At 41.0% G+C, this 19,301-nt stretch overlaps 1 protein-coding gene across 1 annotated transcript in view; it reads left to right on the top strand.

Annotated features, from left to right (window-relative positions):
• The window catches only part of LOC128696898 (protein unc-80 homolog), a 1,079,316-nt gene that overhangs the window by 345,598 nt on the left and 714,417 nt on the right, over positions 1-19,301 (top strand). Inside the window, exon 14 of the mRNA XM_070095999.1 lies at positions 18,099-18,247. Within this exon, the coding sequence (XP_069952100.1) occupies positions 18,099-18,247 (149 nt within the window). The remainder of the gene's footprint in view (positions 1-18,098; positions 18,248-19,301) is intronic.

The following is a 19,301-nucleotide window of genomic DNA, read 5'->3' as shown; positions in this document are numbered from 1 at the left end:
AGAAAAACAGCAAAGGGTAATTTTTGGTTCTTGTAAACAGACACATATTGGGGAAAACTGGGAGAGCAGCCCTAGAAGCTCACCCCAGTTACCCCTGAAGCCTCGAATATTCCGCTAGAAGTCATGAATAGAAGCACATCGGAAACATTAAGCAGCAGTTGTCAACGGACATGGAGGGTTGTTAGAGCCTACATGTGGAGGCAAAATGTTAAGGAGTGAAGGATCGGAACGCTATGAAGAAAGGCGTTGTGTAGAAGGTTGAGTAAGGTGTGATTATGAAGTGTTGGGAGGATGCTCGGTGTCCATCACAAGGAGATGGCTTCAGTTATTTCAGATTACAGAGAAGCTGCAGGAAGCAGTGTAAGAGGAGCAAGATGTAAGTTGCGTAATAAGAAGAGAGACAACGGAAAGTACCGAAGAAGGGGTAGACGGGAAGAAACATCATTAAGAACTGAAGAGGAAGCAACTGTACGTGGAGGTGGATGGACTTCCACAACAATAACGAGGTAACGGAATTAAATGCAATTTAGGGGCTTGGTAAGATTTGGACTTTATTGAAGTCTTAGATTTAGGAGAAGAGGGGAAATATGGGGAAGATTTAAATAGGAGTGGGTGAGTAGACGTAGAAACACGTGAGTGATAAGATGAAGAAGTAAGGACAGTAGGAGACGATGAAGTTGGAACCTCAGAGCCTATGACTGCGAAGGTGTTGGACACAGAGGTGATTGTGGAAGATTTCACCACCGAGGTCTGAGGCCGTCTAGTAACCCTGGAACAAGAAAGCCGTGGGAGTCTTCCTTGAAGGCGGAGATAAGAGGCTGCCATGGAGTAAGAGAAACACTCTTTAAGACAACAGATCTCCTTTTCCATTAGAAAATTTCACAACGACGAGAACAGGCAGGACGCGCCTCTTTACAGTTAAGACAAGTAGGAGGAAGACTGCAGGATGATCATCTATGGTCAGCTGCACCAAAGACAGGACAAAAAGCTACTGGCCTGTAATAATTTGCAGGTCAATTGCTTATTGCCGTGAGAAAGTTGATATAATAATGGTATAATATAATACTGACAAGCTGGTAAGAAAGACACTTATGCAATAGTTAGGTTAGTTTGTTCTGAAACGTTTCGCACACATAGTAAGCTTCTTCAGTCAAATACAGAGAAGGCAGTTTCGAGAGGCAACTAATTGTTAAAGGGCTTCAATGACAGTAAATTTTGCGTATTTATTCATCGAAACCCAATACATCAGTGTTATCTATATCTACTGCTGTTACTGAAATTGTTTAATAAATACACTCTGCTACTAGTCTGATACATGTAATGAGTTTTCTTAATGAGACGCTGAAACCTTAAAATTCTAGGTGTGTGAAGAGTCAAATGAACAAGCTATGGTTATGCAAAGTTAAAAAAACCCAGCTCTTTGAAATGTTTATTAGTGTTATATAAAAGCAGTGATAAAACATATGTGAAAAGAATAAATTGATTTATGTAATGTGAGAGGTCGTTAGAATAAAACCCATAAGATGAAGTGATGCTTAAAGTCTTGACCACATCTCTGTACTTTGCTGGTTGTGTTTGCTGGTGACTCCAGCTCTGTGAGAGACGTCACTTACCAGCTAGTTGTGTTTGCTGGTGACTCCGGCTCTGTGAGAGACGTCACTTACCAGCTAGTTGTGTTTGCTGGTGACTCCAGCTCTGTGAGAGACGTCACTTACCAGCTAGTTGTGTTTGCTGGTGACTCCAGCTCTATGAGAGACGTCACTTACCAGCTAGTTGTGTTTGCTGGTGACTCCAGCTCTGTGAGAGACGTCACTTACCAGCTAGTTGTGTTTGCTGGTGACTCCGGCTCTGTGAGAGACGTCACTTACCAGCTAGTTGTGTTTGCTGGTGACTCCGGCTCTGTGAGAGACGTCACTTACCAGCTAGTTGTGTTTGCTGGTGACTCCGGCTCTGTGAGAGACGTCACTTACCAGCTAGTTGTGTTTGCTGGTGACTCCGGCTCTGTGAGAGACGTCACTTACCAGCTAGTTGTGTTTGCTGGTGACTCCAGCTCTGTGAGAGACGTCACTTACCAGCTAGTTGTGTTTGCTGGTGACTCCGGCTCTGTGAGAGACGTCACTTACCAGCTAGTTGTGTTTGCTGGTGACTCCGGCTCTGTGAGAGACGTCACTTACCAGCTAGTTGTGTTTGCTGGTGACTCCGGCTCTGTGAGAGACGTCACTTACCAGCTAGTTGTGTTTGCTGGAGACTCCGGCTCTGTGAGAGACGTCACTTATCAGCTAGTTGTGTTTGCTGGTGACTCCAGCTCTGTGAGAGACGTCACTTACCAGCTAGTTGTGTTTGCTGGTGACTCCGGCTCTGTGAGAGACGTCACTTACCAGCTAGTTGTGTTTGCTGGTGACTCCGGCTCTGTGAGAGACGTCACTTACAAGCTAGTTGTTTGCTGGTGACTCCAGCTCTGTGAGAGACGTCACTTACAAGCTAGTTGTATTTGCTGGTGACTCCGGCTCTGTGAGAGACGTCACGTACCAGCTAGTTGTGTTTGCTGGTGACTCCGGCTCTGTGAGAGACGTCACTTACCAGCTAGTTGTGTTTGCTGGTGACTCCGGCTCTGTGAGAGACGTCACTTACCAGCTAGTTGTGTTTGCTGGTGACTCCGGCTCTGTGAGAGACGTCACTTACCAGCCAGTTGTGTTTGCTGGTGACTCCGGCTCTGTGAGAGACGTCACTTACCAGCTAGTTGTGTTTGCTGGTGACTCCAGCTCTGCGAGAGACGTCACTTACCAGCTAGTTGTGTTTGCTGGTGACTCCAGCTCTGTGAGAGACGTCACTTACCAGCTAGTTGTGTTTGCTGGTGACTCCAGCTCTGTGAGAGACGTCACTTACCAGCTAGTTGTGTTTGCTGGTGACTCCGGCTCTGTGAGAGACGTCACTTACCAGCTAGTTGTGTTTGCTGGTGACTCCGTCTCTGTGAGAGACGTCACTTACCAGCTAGTTGTGTTTGCTGGTGACTCCAGCTCTGTGAGAGACGTCACTTACCAGCTAGTTGTGTTTGCTGGTGACTCCAGCTCTGTGAGAGACGTCACTTACCAGCTAGTTGTGTTTGCTGGTGACTCCGACTCTGTGAGAGACGTCACTTACCAGCTAGTTGTGTTTGTTGGTGACTCCAGCTCTGTGAGAGACGTCACTTACCAGCTAGTTGTGTTTGCTGGTGACTCCGGCTCTGTTAGAGACGTCACTTACCAGCTAGTTGTGTTTGCTGGTGACTACGGCTCTGTGAGAGACGTCACTTACCAGCTAGTTGTGTTTGCTGGTGACTCCGGCTCTGTGAGAGACGTCACTTACCAGCTAGTTGTGTTTGCTGGTGACTCCAGCTCTGTGAGAGACGTCACTTACCAGCTAGTTGTGTTTGCTGGTGACTCCAGCTCTGTGAGAGACGTCACATACCAGCTAGTTGTGTTTGCTGGTGACTCCTGCTCTGTGAGAGACGTCACTTACCAGCTAGTTGTGTTTGCTGGTGACTCCAGCTCTGTGAGAGACGTCACTTACGAGCTAGTTGTGTTTGCTGGTGACTCCGGCTCTGTGAGAGACGTCACTTACCAGCTAGTTGTGTTTGCTGGTGACTCCGGCTCTGTGAGAGACGTCACTTACCAGCTAGTTGTGTTTGCTTGTGACTCCGGCTCTGTGAGAGACGTCACTTACCAGCTAGTTGTGTTTGCTGGTGACTCCAGCTCTGTGAGAGACGTCACTTACCAGCTAGTTGTGTTTGCTGGTGACTCCGGCTCTGTGAGAGACGTCACTTACCAGCTAGTTGTTTTTGCTGGTGACTCCGGCTCTGTGAGAGACGTCACTTACCAGCTAGTTGTGTTTGCTGGTGACTCCGGCTCTGTGAGAGACGTCACTTACCAGCTAGTTGTGTTTGCTGGTGACTCCGGCTCTGTGAGAGACGTCACTTACCAGCGAGTTGTGTTTTCTGGTGACTCCGGCTCTGTGAGAGACGTCACTTACCAGCTAGTTGTGTTTGCTGGTGACTCCGGCTCTGTGAGAGACGTCACTTACCAGCTAGTTGTGTTTGCTGGTGACTCCGGCTCTGTGAGAGACGTCACTTACCAGCTAGTTGTGTTTGCTGGTGACTCCGGCTCTGTGAGAGACGTCACTTACCAGCTAGTTGTGTTTGCTGGTGACTCCGGCTCTGTGAGAGACGTCACTTACCAGCTAGTTGTGTTTGCTGGTGACTCCGGCTCTGTGAGAGACGTCACTTACCAGCTAGTTGTGTTTGCTGGTGACTTCGGCTCTGTGAGAGACGTCACTTACCAGCTAGTTGTGTTTGCTGGTGACTCCGGCTCTGTGAGAGACGTCACTTACCAGCTAGTTGTGTTTGCTGGTGACTCCGTCTCTGTGAGAGACGTCACTTACCAGCTAGTTGTGTTTGCTGGTGACTCCGGCTCTGTGAGAGACGTCACTTACCAGCTAGTTGTGTTTGCTGGTGACTCCGGCTCTGTGAGAGACGTCACTTACCAGCTAGTTGTGTTTGCTGGTGACTCCGGCTCTGTGAGAGACGTCACTTACCAGCTAGTTGTGTTTGCTGGTGACTCTGGCTCTGTGAGAGACGTCACTTACAAGCTAGTTGTGTTTGCTGGTGACTCCGGCTCTGTGAGAGACGTCACTTACCAGCTAGTTGTGTTTGCTGGTGACTCCGTCTCTGTGAGAGACGTCACTTACCAGCTAGTTGTGTTTGCTGGTGACTCCGGCTCTTTGAGAGACGTCACTTACCAGCTAGTTGTGTTTACTGGTGACTCCGGCTCTGTGAGAGACGTCACTTACCAGCTAGTTGTGTTTGCTGGTGACTCCGGCTCTGTGAGAGACGTCACTTACCAGCTAGTTGTGTTTTCTGGTGACTCCAGCTCTGTGAGAGACGTCACTTACCAGCTAGTTGTGTTTGCTGGTGACTCCGGCTCTGTGAGAGACGTCACTTACCAGCTAGTTGTGTTTGCTGGTGACTCCGGCTCTGTGAGAGACGTCACTTACCAGCTAGTTGTGTTTGCTGGTGACTCCGGCTCTGTGAGAGACGTCACTTACCAGCTAGTTGTGTTTGCTGGTGACTCCCTCTATGTGAGAGACGTCACTTACCAGCTAGTTGTGTTTGCTGGTGACTCCGGCTCTGTGAGAGACGTCACTTACCAGCTAGTTGTGTTTACTGGTGACTCCGGCTCTGTGAGAGACGTCACTTACCAGCTAGTTGTGTTTGCTGGTGACTCCGGCTCTGTGAGAGACGTCACTTACCAGCTAGTTGTGTTTGCTGGTGACTCCGGCTCTGTGAGAGACGTCACTTACCAGCTAGTTGTGTTTGCTGGTGACTCCGGCTCTGTGAGAGACGTCACTTACCAGCTAGTTGTGTTTGCTGGTGACTCCGGCTCTGTGAGAGACGTCACTTACCAGCTAGTTGTGTTTGCTGGTGACTCCGGCTCTGTGAGAGACGTCACTTACCAGCTAGTTGTGTTTGCTGGTGACTCCGGCTCTGTGAGAGACGTCACTTACCAGCTAGTTGTGTTTGCTGGTGACTCCAGCTCTGTGAGAAACGTCACTTACCAGCTAGTTGTGTTTGCTGGTGACTCCGGCTCTGTGAGAGACGTCACTTACCAGCTAGTTGTGTTTGCTGGTGACTCCGGCTCTGTGAGAGACGTCACTTACCAGCCAGTTGTGTTTGCTGGTGACTCCGGCTCTGTGAGAGACGTCACTTACAAGCTAGTTGTGTTTGCTGGTGACTCCGGCTCTGTGAGAGACGTCACTTACCAGCTAGTTGTGTTTGCTGGTGACTCCGGCTCTGTGAGAGACGTCACTTACCAGCTAGTTGTGTTTGCTGGTGACTCCGGCTCTGTGAGAGACGTCACTTACCAGCTAGTTGTGTTTGCTGGTGACTCCGGCTCTGTGAGAGACGTCACTTACCAGCTAGTTGTGTTTGCTGGTGACTCCCTCTATGTGAGAGACGTCACTTACCAGCTAGTTGTGTTTGCTGGTGACTCCGGCTCTGTGAGAGACGTCACTTACCAGCTAGTTGTGTTTACTGGTGACTCCGGCTCTGTGAGAGACGTCACTTACCAGCTAGTTGTGTTTGCTGGTGACTCCGGCTCTGTGAGAGACGTCACTTACCAGCTAGTTGTGTTTGCTGGTGACTCCGGCTCTGTGAGAGACGTCACTTACCAGCTAGTTGTGTTTGCTGGTGACTCCGGCTCTGTGAGAGACGTCACTTACCAGCTAGTTGTGTTTGCTGGTGACTCCGGCTCTGTGAGAGACGTCACTTACCAGCTAGTTGTGTTTGCTGGTGACTCCGGCTCTGTGAGAGACGTCACTTACCAGCTAGTTGTGTTTGCTGGTGACTCCGGCTCTGTGAGAGACGTCACTTACCAGCTAGTTGTGTTTGCTGGTGACTCCAGCTCTGTGAGAAACGTCACTTACCAGCTAGTTGTGTTTGCTGGTGACTCCGGCTCTGTGAGAGACGTCACTTACCAGCTAGTTGTGTTTGCTGGTGACTCCGGCTCTGTGAGAGACGTCACTTACCAGCCAGTTGTGTTTGCTGGTGACTCCGGCTCTGTGAGAGACGTCACTTACAAGCTAGTTGTGTTTGCTGGTGACTCCGGCTCTGTGAGAGACGTCACTTACCAGCTAGTTGTGTTTGCTGGTGACTCCGGCTCTGTGAGAGACGTCACTTACCAGCTAGTTGTGTTTGCTGGTGACTCCGGCTCTGTGAGAGACGTCACTTACCAGCTAGTTGTGTTTGCTGGTGACTCCGGCTCTGTGAGAGACGTCACTTACCAGCTAGTTGTGTTTGCTGGTGACTCCGGCTCTGTGAGAGACGTCACTTACCAGCTAGTTGTGTTTGCTGGTGACTCCGGCTCTGTGAGAGACGTCACTTACCAGCTAGTTGTGTTTGCTGGTGACTCCGTCTCTGTGAGAGACGTCACTTACCAGCTAGTTGTGTTTGCTGGTGACTCCGGCTCTGTGAGAGACGTCACTTACCAGCTAGTTGTGTTTGCTGGTGACTCCGGCTCTGTGAGAGACGTCACTTACCAGCTAGTTGTGTTTGCTGGTGACTCCGGCTCTGTGAGAGACGTCACTTACCAGCTAGTTGTGTTTGCTGGTGACTCCGGCTCTGTGAGAGACGTCACTTACCAGCTAGTTGTGTTTGCTGGTGACTCCGGCTCTGTGAGAGACGTCACTTACCAGCTAGTTGTGTTTGCTGGTGACTCCGTCTCTGTGAGAGACGTCACTTACCAGCTAGTTGTGTTTGCTGGTGACTCCGGCTCTTTGAGAGACGTCACTTACCAGCTAGTTGTGTTTGCTGGTGACTCCGGCTCTGTGAGAGACGTCACTTACCAGCTAGTTGTGTTTGCTGGTGACTCCGGCTCTGTGAGAGACGTCACTTACCAGCTAGTTGTGTTTGCTGGTGACTCCGGCTCTGTGAGAGACGTCACTTACCAGCTAGTTGTGTTTGCTGGTGACTCCGGCTCTGTGAGAGACGTCACTTACCAGCTAGTTGTGTTTGCTGGTGACTCCGGCTCTGTGAGAGACGTCACTTACCAGCTAGTTGTGTTTGCTGGTGACTCCGGCTCTGTGAGAGACGTCACTTACCAGCTAGTTGTGTTTGCTGGTGACTCCAGCTCTTTGAGAGACGTCACTTACCAGCTAGTTGTGTTTGCTGGTGACTCCGGCTCTGTGAGAGACGTCACTTACCAGCTAGTTGTGTTTGCTGGTGACTCCGGCTCTGTGAGAGACGTCACTTACCAGCTAGTTGTGTTTGCTGGTGACTCCGGCTCTGTGAGAGACGTCACTTACCAGCTAGTTGTGTTTGCTGGTGACTCCGGCTCTGTGAGAGACGTCACTTACCAGCTAGTTGTGTTTGCTGGTGACTCCGGCTCTGTGAGAGACGTCACTTACCAGCTAGTTGTGTTTGCTGGTGACTCCGGCTCTGTGAGAGACGTCACTTACCAGCTAGTTGTGTTTGCTGGTGACTCCGGCTCTGTGAGAGACGTCACTTACCAGCTAGTTGTGTTTGCTGGTGACTCCGGCTCTGTGAGGGACGTCACTTACCAGCAAGTTGTGTTTGCTGGTGACTCCGGCTCTGTGAGAGACGTCACTTACCAGCTAGTTGTGTTTGCTGGTGACTCCGGCTCTGTGAGAGACGTCACTTACCAGCTAGTTGTGTTTGCTGGTGACTCCGGCTCTGTGAGAGACGTCACTTACCAGCTAGTTGTGTTTGCTGGTGACTCCGGCTCTGTGAGAGACGTCACTTACCAGCTAGTTGTGTTTACTGGTGACTCCGGCTCTGTGAGAGACGTCAATTACCAGCAGCTGCAACATACATTTTAAATATTAATAATCATGCTAGGCTAATTATTTATATTTGAATATAAAAATATTCTTTTCTCTTTATAGATTATATATTCATATTATTAATATAGTTGTGGAAAATTGCATTTATCTGAATGTATCATTATGTACATAACAGTAAATGAAAAAAGATAATTATTATTTATCAGTTAGACAAGTAGGATATACAAATAACCCGCACATAAAAGAGAGAAGCTTACGACGACGTATCGGTCCGACTTGGACCATTGACAAAGTTAAACTAGTGTGACTTTGTCAATGGTCCAAGTCGGACCGAAACGTCGTCGTAAGCTTCTTTCTTTTATGTGCGGGTTATTTGTGTATTGTTCCAGTCACGGTATTGTGCCTTTTTTGTTATTTAGACAAGTAGGAATTTGGGACACCTAGGTCACAAAAAATGTCCCCCTTCGATACCTACCACTGTCATATCCACAAGTTGCTCTTGACCTATTAATTATAAATAAAAGATACATCACCAGGAATTCTGGTAAATATATAAATTTGTGGACTGTATATTAAAAATAATAAATGATTATATATATATATATATATATATATATATATATATATATATATATATATATATATATATATATATATATATATATATATATATATATATATATATATATATATATATATATATATATATATATATATATATATATATATATATATATATATATATATATATATATATATATATATATTTCTTTTTTTTTTTCAACACACTGGCTGTATCCCACCGAGGCGGGGTGACCCAAAAGGAAAAACGAAAGTTTCTCCTTTTACATTTAGTAATATATACAGGAGAAGGGGTTACTAGCACCTTGCTCCCGGCATTTTAGTCGCCTCTTACAACACGCATGGCTTACGGAGGAAGAATTCTGTTCCACTTCCCCATGGAGTTAAGAGGAAATAAACAAGAACAAGAACTAGAAAGAAAATAGAAGAAAACCCAGAGGGGTGTGTATATATATGCTTGTACATGTATGTGTAGTGCGACCTAAGTGTAAGTAGAAGTAGCAAGACGTACCTGAAATCTTGCATGTTTATGAGAAAGAAAAAAGGACTCACTCACTTGGCAGGACGGTAGTACCTCCCTGGGCGGTTGCTGTCTACCAACCTACTACCTAGGATATATATATACATATACATATATACATATATGTATACATATACATATATATATATATATATATATATATATATATATATATATATATATATATATATATATTTATCACACTGGCCGATTCCCATCAAGGCAGGGTGGCCCGAAAAAGAAAAACTTTCACCATCATTCACTCCATCACTGTCTTGCCAGAAGGGTGCTTTACACTACAGGTTTTAAACTGCAACATTAACACCCCTCCTTCAGAGTGCAGGCACTGTACTTCCCATCTCCAGGACTCAAGTCCGGCCTGCCGGTTTCCCTGAACCCCTTCATAAATGTTACTTTGCTCACACTCCAACAGCATGTCAAGTATTAAAAACCATTTGTCTCCATTCACTCCTATCAAACACGCTCACGCATGCCTGCTGGAAGTCCAAGCCCCTCGCACACAAAACCTCCTTTACCCCCTCCGTCCAACCTTTCCTAGGCCGACCCCTACCCCGCCTTCCTTCCACTATAGACTGATACACTCTTGAAGTCATTCTGTTTCGCTCCATTCTCTCTACATGTCCGAACCACCTCAACAACCCTTCCTCAGCCCTCTGGACAACAGTTTTGGTAATCCCACACCTCCTCCTAACTTCCAAACTACGAATTCTCTGCATTATATTCACACCACACATTGCTCTCAGACATGACATCTCCACTGCCTCCAGCCTTCTCCTCGCTGCAACATTCATCACCCATGCTTCACACCCATATAAGAGCGTTGGTAAAACTATACTCTCATACATTCCCCTCTTTGCCTCCAAGGACAAAGCTCTTTGTCTCCACAGACTCCTAAGTGCACCACTCACTCTTTTCCCCTCATCAATTCTATGATTCACCTCATCTTTCATAGACCCATCCGCTGACACGTCCACTCCCAAATATCTGAATACATTCACCTCCTCCATACTCTCTCCCTCAAATCTGATATTCAATCTTTCATCACCTAATCTTTTTGTTATCCTCATAACCTTACTCTTTCCTGTATTCACCTTTAGTTTTCTTCTTTTGCACACCCTACCAAATTCATCCACCAATCTCTGCTACTTCTCTTCAGAATCTCCCAAGAGCACAGTGTCATCAGCAAAGAGCAGCTGTGACAACTCCCACTTTGTGTGTGATTCTTTATCTTTTAACTCCACGCCTCTTGCCAAGACCCTCGCATTTACTTCTCTTACAACCCCATCTATAAATATATTAAACAACCACGGTGACATCACACATCCTTGTCTAAGGCCTACTTTTACTGGGAAATGATTTCCCTCTTTCCTGCATACTCTAACTTGAGCCTCACTATCCTCGTAAAAAGTCTTCACTGCTTTCAGTAACCTACCTCCTACACCATACACTTGCAACATCTGCCACATTGATCCCCTATCCACCCTGTCATTCGCCTTTTCCAAATCCATAAATGCCACAAAGACCTCTTTAGCCTTATCTAAATACCGTTCACTTATATGTTTCACTGTAAACACCTGGTCCACACACCCCGTACCTTTCCTAAAGCCTCCTTGTTCATCTGCTATCCTATTCTCCGTCTTACTCTTAATTCTTTCAATATTAACTCTACTATACGTTTTACCAGGTATACTCAGCAGACTTATCCCCCTATAATTTTTGCACTCTCTTTTATCCCCTTTGCCTTTATACAAAGGAACTATGCATGCTCTCTGCCAATCCCTAGGTACCTTACCCTCTTCCATACATTTATTAAATAATTGCACCAACCACTCCAAAACTATATCCCCACCTGCTTTTAACATTTCTATCTTTATCCCATCCATCCCGGCTGCCTTAGCCCCTTTCATTTAACCTACTGCCTCACGAACTTCCCCCACACTCACAACTGGCTCTTCCTCACTCCTACAAGATGTTATTCCTCCTTGTCCTATACACGAAATCACAGCTTCCCTATCCTCATCAACATTTAACAATTCCTCAAAATATTCCCTCCATCTTCCCAATACCTCTAACTCTCCATTTAATAACTCTCCTCTCCTATTTTTAACTGGCAAATCCATTTGTTCTCTAGGCTTTCTTAACTTGTTAATCTCACTCCAAAACTTTTTCTTATTTTCAACAAAATTTGTTGATAACATCTCACCCACTCTCTCATTTGCTCTCTTTTTACATTGCTTCACCACTCTCTTAACCTCTCTCTTTTTCTCCATATATATATATATATATATATATATATATATATATATATATATATATATATATATATATATATATATATATATATATATATATATATATATATATATATATATATATATATATATATATATACACACATTTATACAACAGAAGGAGAATATATCTTAATCATAACACTCACCAATTTGACTGGAGATTAATGTGTATCATACTCAGAAAATCTCACTGTCTATCTATGAAAATAATATTGGCCAGAGTTAAACATAACAGACTTATCTGAGGTTCCTGGAGCTGTCTTGTCCAGTCGCCTGATATCTCAAGTTATGCAGGAATGCATATCCAACAATTTCGCCTCCTATTTGAGAGGTGTCAACCCAGTTTTAACCTCTAGAGCACGAAAAATTCTTCCCATTCAATCTAACGTTCTGTTCAATTCAGACAACAATGGCGACTGTCCTTCTGCGCAGGTGCAGAAAATTTCCCATTTTTTATGACATAAATATTATTAAATACAGTATGGCCATCTATTTACATATAACTACTGTATTTCTGGAAAATATATACAGTATTTTCCACACTGCAGCCGGGTGGAGTTCGTTGCTAAACGACTCAAATTGCTCATTTGGCAATGGTGGAGGACCTGGGTACATATAGGATCTGGCATCCACACGGCGACATATTACACAAGATTTAATCACCCTTTTTACACTTTGCCATCCTTGTGGAATCCAGAAAGTTTCCCTAATACAATTTAAGGTATCTTGTACTCCACCATGCATTACATTTTTATGGGCATTTTGAACAATCAAATTTGTTAGATGATGAGTTTTGGGCAGTAAGATAGGGTGTTTAGCATAATCACCCAATTCAGCATTTTGTAACCTACATCTGCACCTAATTACACTGTTCTCTAAATACAGCCCCAATTTCCCTATTATGGAATCTTTCACAACTTTTCTTTCCATCATCAATTTAATCTCATTTCCATAGATTTCCTCCTGTACCCTCTTTATCCAAAATTCAAGAGGATGTGAAAACTTAAATGAAATATTCATCTTGTTTAGAAATTTAAACACCAACTTAGTTACATTGATTAGTTTGGGTAAAGAAGAATACCTATTTATATCAATGGCTAAGGAAGGACAAACTATTGGAGCGGTGGTCACAGTAATTTCAACAGGAGCAATATACGCCTTTTGTACAGGCCAATTAGCTTTATTTACCAACCAACTTGGTCCTTTAAACCATGATACAGCATTTACAAATTTAACATAAGGTAAACCTCGAGACAAGAAATCAGCTGGATTCTCCTCACCAGGTATATGATTAAATGTTAACATATGCTGACCCAAACTATTATACTTCTCTTGCATCTGATTAATTTCAGCGACTCTGTTTTGTACGTACACAATTTTACTGTTGCCATTACGAATCTATTGTAAGGATACCTCATTATCAGACCAAATTACAATGTCTCTAATATTTATCTCCTGCAACTTATTTCTAATATAATGAGCTAATTTGACACCTACATAAATGCCTGTTAATTCCAACTGAGGTAAAGTACGTGATTTAATTGGAGACACTTTAGCCTTAGACATAACAAGACAAATAACACTATTACATTGAAGGTAAGCAACTGCTCCATATGCCAATTTTGAAGCATCACAAAAAATGTGGAGTACATTTTTCCCATTTGGATTGGCCACCTGGCGTGGGAACTCCAACATTGGAATCCTTTCATAATCACCAATTAATTCATCCCACCTGTTAATGAATTCCTCAGGTAGAATTTCATCCCAAGCACATTTAAGTTTCCATGGTTCCTGTATTAATAATTTCCCTCTTATAGTAAGGGGTGACACTAAACCTAGTGGATCAAAACATTTGGAAACTTCAGCAAGCAAGACTCTCTTAGTTAATTTATTGGGCATACTGTAATTATTAGGTTTTAACATTAACAAATCTCTCTAAGTATCCCAAGTTAATCCCAATACATTACTACAATTTGGCACTTCATCTCCAGGGTAATCTTTACTTATTTTGTCCTTTAATTTGGACGAATTACTATTCCATTCCCTCAGAGGCATATTTGCACTTTGCATTATTTCATTAGCCTCTCCATAAGTCATTAACAGTTCCTCTTCAGTTGACGTCACACCCAGGAAATTGTCCACATAGAATTGTTTGCTCATTACTTTACTCAATGGACTTCCCATACGTTTAAGGTGTGCATTTATCGTCGCTTGAAGTAGGAACGGACTGGATGTAGCACCAAATAATACGCTCCTAAAGCGAAAGGTTTTCAGTGGGCTAAGTGGGTCAATAGGATTCTCAGGCCATAAGAAGCGGGTACAATTCCGGTCAGCCTCTTGTAAACCCACTCTTAGGAAAGCTTTACTTATGTCAGCCGTAAAGGCATAATGCTTCACTCTGAAATTTAATAAGATATCTCCTAATTTTTCCATCAACGATGGACCTGTCATCAGTCATTTAAACTAGGTACATTTTTGTTACTCCTGGCACTACAATTAAACACAATCCTCAAAGGAGTGGTCTTAGAATCCTTCTTCACTCCGTGATGTGGCAAATAGTGACCATAAATTTTGGCTTGCTCAGGAGGTACCTCTTCTATAAATTTATTAATTAATTGCTCAGCAATTATATCATTATATACAGTTAACAATTCTGGTGTCTTACTCAGTTCGCGGAGCTGAGCCTTTAACTGTCCATATGCCATTCTGTAATTAGTGGGCAATTCTGGATGGTTCAGTCTCCATGGAAGTCGTACCCAGTATTGTCCAGATTCAAATTTTACTTCTCTCAGGTATTGTTCCTGAGTAAAAGAATCGTCTGGACTTTCTTCATTTACATCTATTCCAATGCTGTCTAATTTCCACAATTTATGCACTGGCTCAGCACCATCCTCTATGGAAGAATTATACTGGGGTACGATTTCATGAGTAAGACACACAGTTATGGTATTTGTAGTTTCCTCTAGTCATGAATTATTATTACCAGGAATCCTACCATGGCCTCCTGCAGTCTTCAAAAGGGTGACACCACATTTCTTTACCATACCCTTTACAAAGGAGGCATAATAGTCACTACCTATCAAAATATTTATTGGGCCTACAGAATCATCACTTACACCAGAAGGTGCTAAATTTACATTATGTGAGAGTCTTTCTGTAGCTTTACTAAGCCCTACTGTAGATATTTTCTCTGGAAATCTATCTACAATTACCGCATTAACATGTTTTTTCTCATTGCCCAACCTGACAGTTACATAAACAGTGTCATACAATTGAGCCCTTTTATCCGAGAGAAAACCAGATAATTTTAAAGTTGTGGGATCTCCCATCTGTACTTTCATACCATCAAGACATTTACGTTTTATGAAAGTACGCTGGGATCCCTGGTCTAATAATGCAGTTACATTTTTTAATTTATGCCTTTTATCATCAATTTTTACCTGTAACACAGGTAAGGCTACTTCAGCAAAACCATCATTATTAACATTAGCAGCAATTTTTACATTAGCCACTGTTGTGTCAGGATTGTCAACATTATCATTATTATCAACATTATCATACAGACCCTTACACATGAATATATGGTGTCTTCCTTCGTGACATTGATAACAGTTGTTTAATTTGGCATGACAATCCTTTACATCCTTTACCTAGACATCTGATACATCTGTCAGGTTCCTCCAATCTTTCAACTTTATCATTCCATGAATTGTATGCACTGCAATTCTTAGAAAAATGAGTACCCTTGCAGAAAAGACAATCTCTCTTTTCTCTGACTGGTTTCTTATTAACTGGGCTACTCTTAGGAGGGTGCTTATTCTTCTTACCTTGTGGAGAATCATTATTTCTGATTCTTGCTACTTGATATGCACCTATGCAACTATTTTTAGGAAATGAATTTTGATTATTACCATTGGGATAGTTTTTCCCTTTGTGAAACTTGACAGATACCTCAGAGTTATTATGTGTTGCATCTTTAAAATGAGTTGGTTGGCTGGTCTGCAACTGAACAATTAATTCTTGTAGACCTAGTCTTATTTCCTCCAGACCAAAATAACTCTTGTGATACTTGTTCGAGAACCATTCAAGTGTTTTACAGCTGAATTTATTCTGTACTATGGCACTCAATAACCAGTCTGATTCCTTCAGATTATATTTATTACTTAAAGTTTTGAGTGTGCTCTCCAGTTTAACTCTGAACTGCTGTAAACCTTTGTAAATGTGATCTGGAGATTTTAAATTAATAATGATATTCACTAGAACCAACATACTTTGTTCTATATTACCATAAGCGACTTTCACCAAGTCAACTGCTTCCTTGTAAGAGTCATTTACATTGGGAAAGGCTTGTATGAGTATGTGAGCATCTCCTCTTACCTGTCCTATGAGGTAAAATAATTTAGTTACACACGCTAGGTCACTCCTGTCATGCACAGCTGCTTTAAAAATTAACCAAAACTCCTCCCAGTTTTCTCCAGGATCAAATACAGGTAAACATAATTCTGGGAGTTTTGGCAAAGAAAGAATCTTTTCTTCTAATTCATAATACTGATTAATCATGAGATCTACTTCAGTCTCATCTACACAGTTTACTAACAAATCTCCTTCATATTCATTGTAATATAATTTGTATGAATCATATCTATTCCCCAAAGCATCTAAATACAATTTTAAATCATCAGTATTCACAGTTTCTTGATTCATTAATTCCAAACATTTGTTGTATGCTTTTGTTACATGCCTTTTTCTAGCTTGCAGTGATGCTTTTTTTGCTTTATATTCCATATGTTTGTCTTCTATATTAATTTCCTCATTTTCAGCCATGATGCAATGTATTAAATTCAACTTAATAACACTGATTATGTACTAAATTATGCACTTTATAAAGGTAAATAGTACAACTTACCTTTGAATGAATCCTAGCTACTTGAGCTTAGCAATTACATGTAAGAAAATTATATAAATTTTAAATGTACATTAATGCAAACCTTTAGCCAGCCTTTGCTTATAAAAATTATTATACAAATTAATATAAATCCTTGCCAGAATTTGGCATATCAAATTAATATTATACACATTAATATAATTAGCAACACTTGGCTTATCAATTGGCCAGAACTGTCTTATCAAATTAATATTGTACAAATACATTAATATAAATCCTAGCCACTTTGGCTTTGCAAAATTAATATTATACACATGAATATAATCTTTAGCCACCCTTGAGCTGAGCTTATCAAAATTAATATTGTAATAATTATAATCCACTACACATTAAGTAAATTTGTGAACTTAACATCCACCTCCTTCTGTCATTTCACATATAATTATTAAGTAATTAACTAATTAATGACTTCACTAATTACATCCGGTTCGAAGGACCAATGGGCAAATTAAATGTGGAAAATTGCATTTATCTGAATGAATCATTATGTACATAACAGTAAATGAACAAAGATTATTATTATTATTTATCAGTTAGACAAGTAGGAATTTGGGACCCCTAGGTCACAAAAAATGTCCCCCTTCGATACCTACCACTGTCATATCCACAAGTTGCTCTGGACCTATTAATTATAAATATAAGATACATCACCAGGAATTCTGGTAAATATATAAATTTGTGGACTGTATATTAAAAATAATAAATGATTATATATATATATATATATATATATATATATATATATATATATATATATATATATATATATATATATATATATATATATATATATATATATATATATATATATATATATATATATATATATATATATATATATATATATATATATATATATATATATACATATTTATACAACAGAAGGAGAATATATCTTAATCATAACACTCACCAATTTGACTGGAGATTAAGGTGTATCATACTCAGAAAATCTCACTGTCTATCTATGAAAATAACACTGGCCAGAGTTAAACATAACAGACTTATCTGAGGTTCCTGGAGCTGTCTTGTCCAGTCACCTGATATCTCAAGTTATGCAGGAATGCATATCCAACAATTTCGCCTCCTATTTGAGAGGTGTCAACCCAGTTTTAACCTCTAGAGCACGAAAAATTCTTCCCATTCACTCTAACGTTCTGTTCAGTTCAAACAACAATGGCGACTGTCCTTTTGTGCAGAAAATTTCCCATTTTTTATGACATAAATATTAAATACAGTATTGCCATCTATTTACATATAACTACTGCATTTCTGGAAAATGTATACAGTATTTTCCACAATAATGGATGTATGATTGATTTAATGTTCAGGTTACATTGTATACTGAATGATATGGATATTACAAACGCAAATTAGAATAATTCTCAAAGTTCTATGTTTTCAGGCTGAACACCCATCATTTTTCCTGCGAGCACCGACGGTAGAGATCAGTGACACCACCAGCCCCACACAGCCGCCCTCACTCGCTGCCTCCACACCCAGTGAGTCTCATACTCCCAGACTCAATGATATCAACACTTCTACTAAGACCAGGTAACATTTTACTATTCATCAAATATCAAGCTAAATAACTTAGCATCTCGATGGATCTAAATCCTCAGGTTAAGTCGTTATAAAATTATGTTTTTAATATCAATATTATTGGTGCAATATTGGAATTTTTTAATTATAAAAATCAAGTAGTATTATGTTACTTTAAAAAAAAAACAATTATAGCAACTAAGTAATTTTCAGATCTATTCATAATTAAATTTTAAATTTATGAATTAAAATCTTCAAATATAATAAAACGAGTTTCTAAGAGTAATGACACATTACGAAGAGGTTTATTGTCGTAACTGTTAAACCAATCAAAATAAATGGTCTCACCTTACAATAATGAAGACAGCAGAGAAAGTAGGTGATAATTAGGAAAGCTAGGACGTAGGATGACCTGGGAAAACTATGAGTGAATGTGAATGTGAATGTTTTTATGTTGCAGTAGCTGCCCATCCTTGTAGCCCTGAGTAACCCAGTCGGCTGTAAATTTTAATGAATAATATGAAGATATTCTGATCATTATTTTTGGAGCTCGTCAGAAGGGCGTGTTTTCTAAGTTCATTTTCAACGAAAATTACAATATCACTTGTACGTAAGTGGTCTTTTGTAACTGTAACTCTGATATTATGTGACCTAAGACTGTTAATATAAGCACTGCTTTATGTTAATGTGCTCTACAAGAACGTAAGTGTTTCTCTGGTTAAACGTAAAAATGTAGACATGATATATATATATATATATATATATATATATATATATATATATATATATATATATATATATATATATATATATATATATATATATATATATATATATATATATATATATATATATATATATATATATAGATATATATATATATATATATATATATATATATATATATAAATATATATATATATATGTCGTGCCGAATAGGCAGAACTTGCGATCTTGGCTTAAATAGCAACGCTCATATTGCCATATAGGACAAGTGAAAATTTGTGTATGCAATAATTTCGCCAAAATCATTCTGAACCTAACGAAAAAAATATATTTCACTGTG

The sequence above is a fragment of the Cherax quadricarinatus genome, chromosome 52, assembly GCF_038502225.1.
Source record: "Cherax quadricarinatus isolate ZL_2023a chromosome 52, ASM3850222v1, whole genome shotgun sequence".
NCBI lineage: Eukaryota > Metazoa > Arthropoda > Malacostraca > Decapoda > Parastacidae > Cherax > Cherax quadricarinatus.
This window is presented reverse-complemented; position numbering and strand designations above follow the sequence as displayed.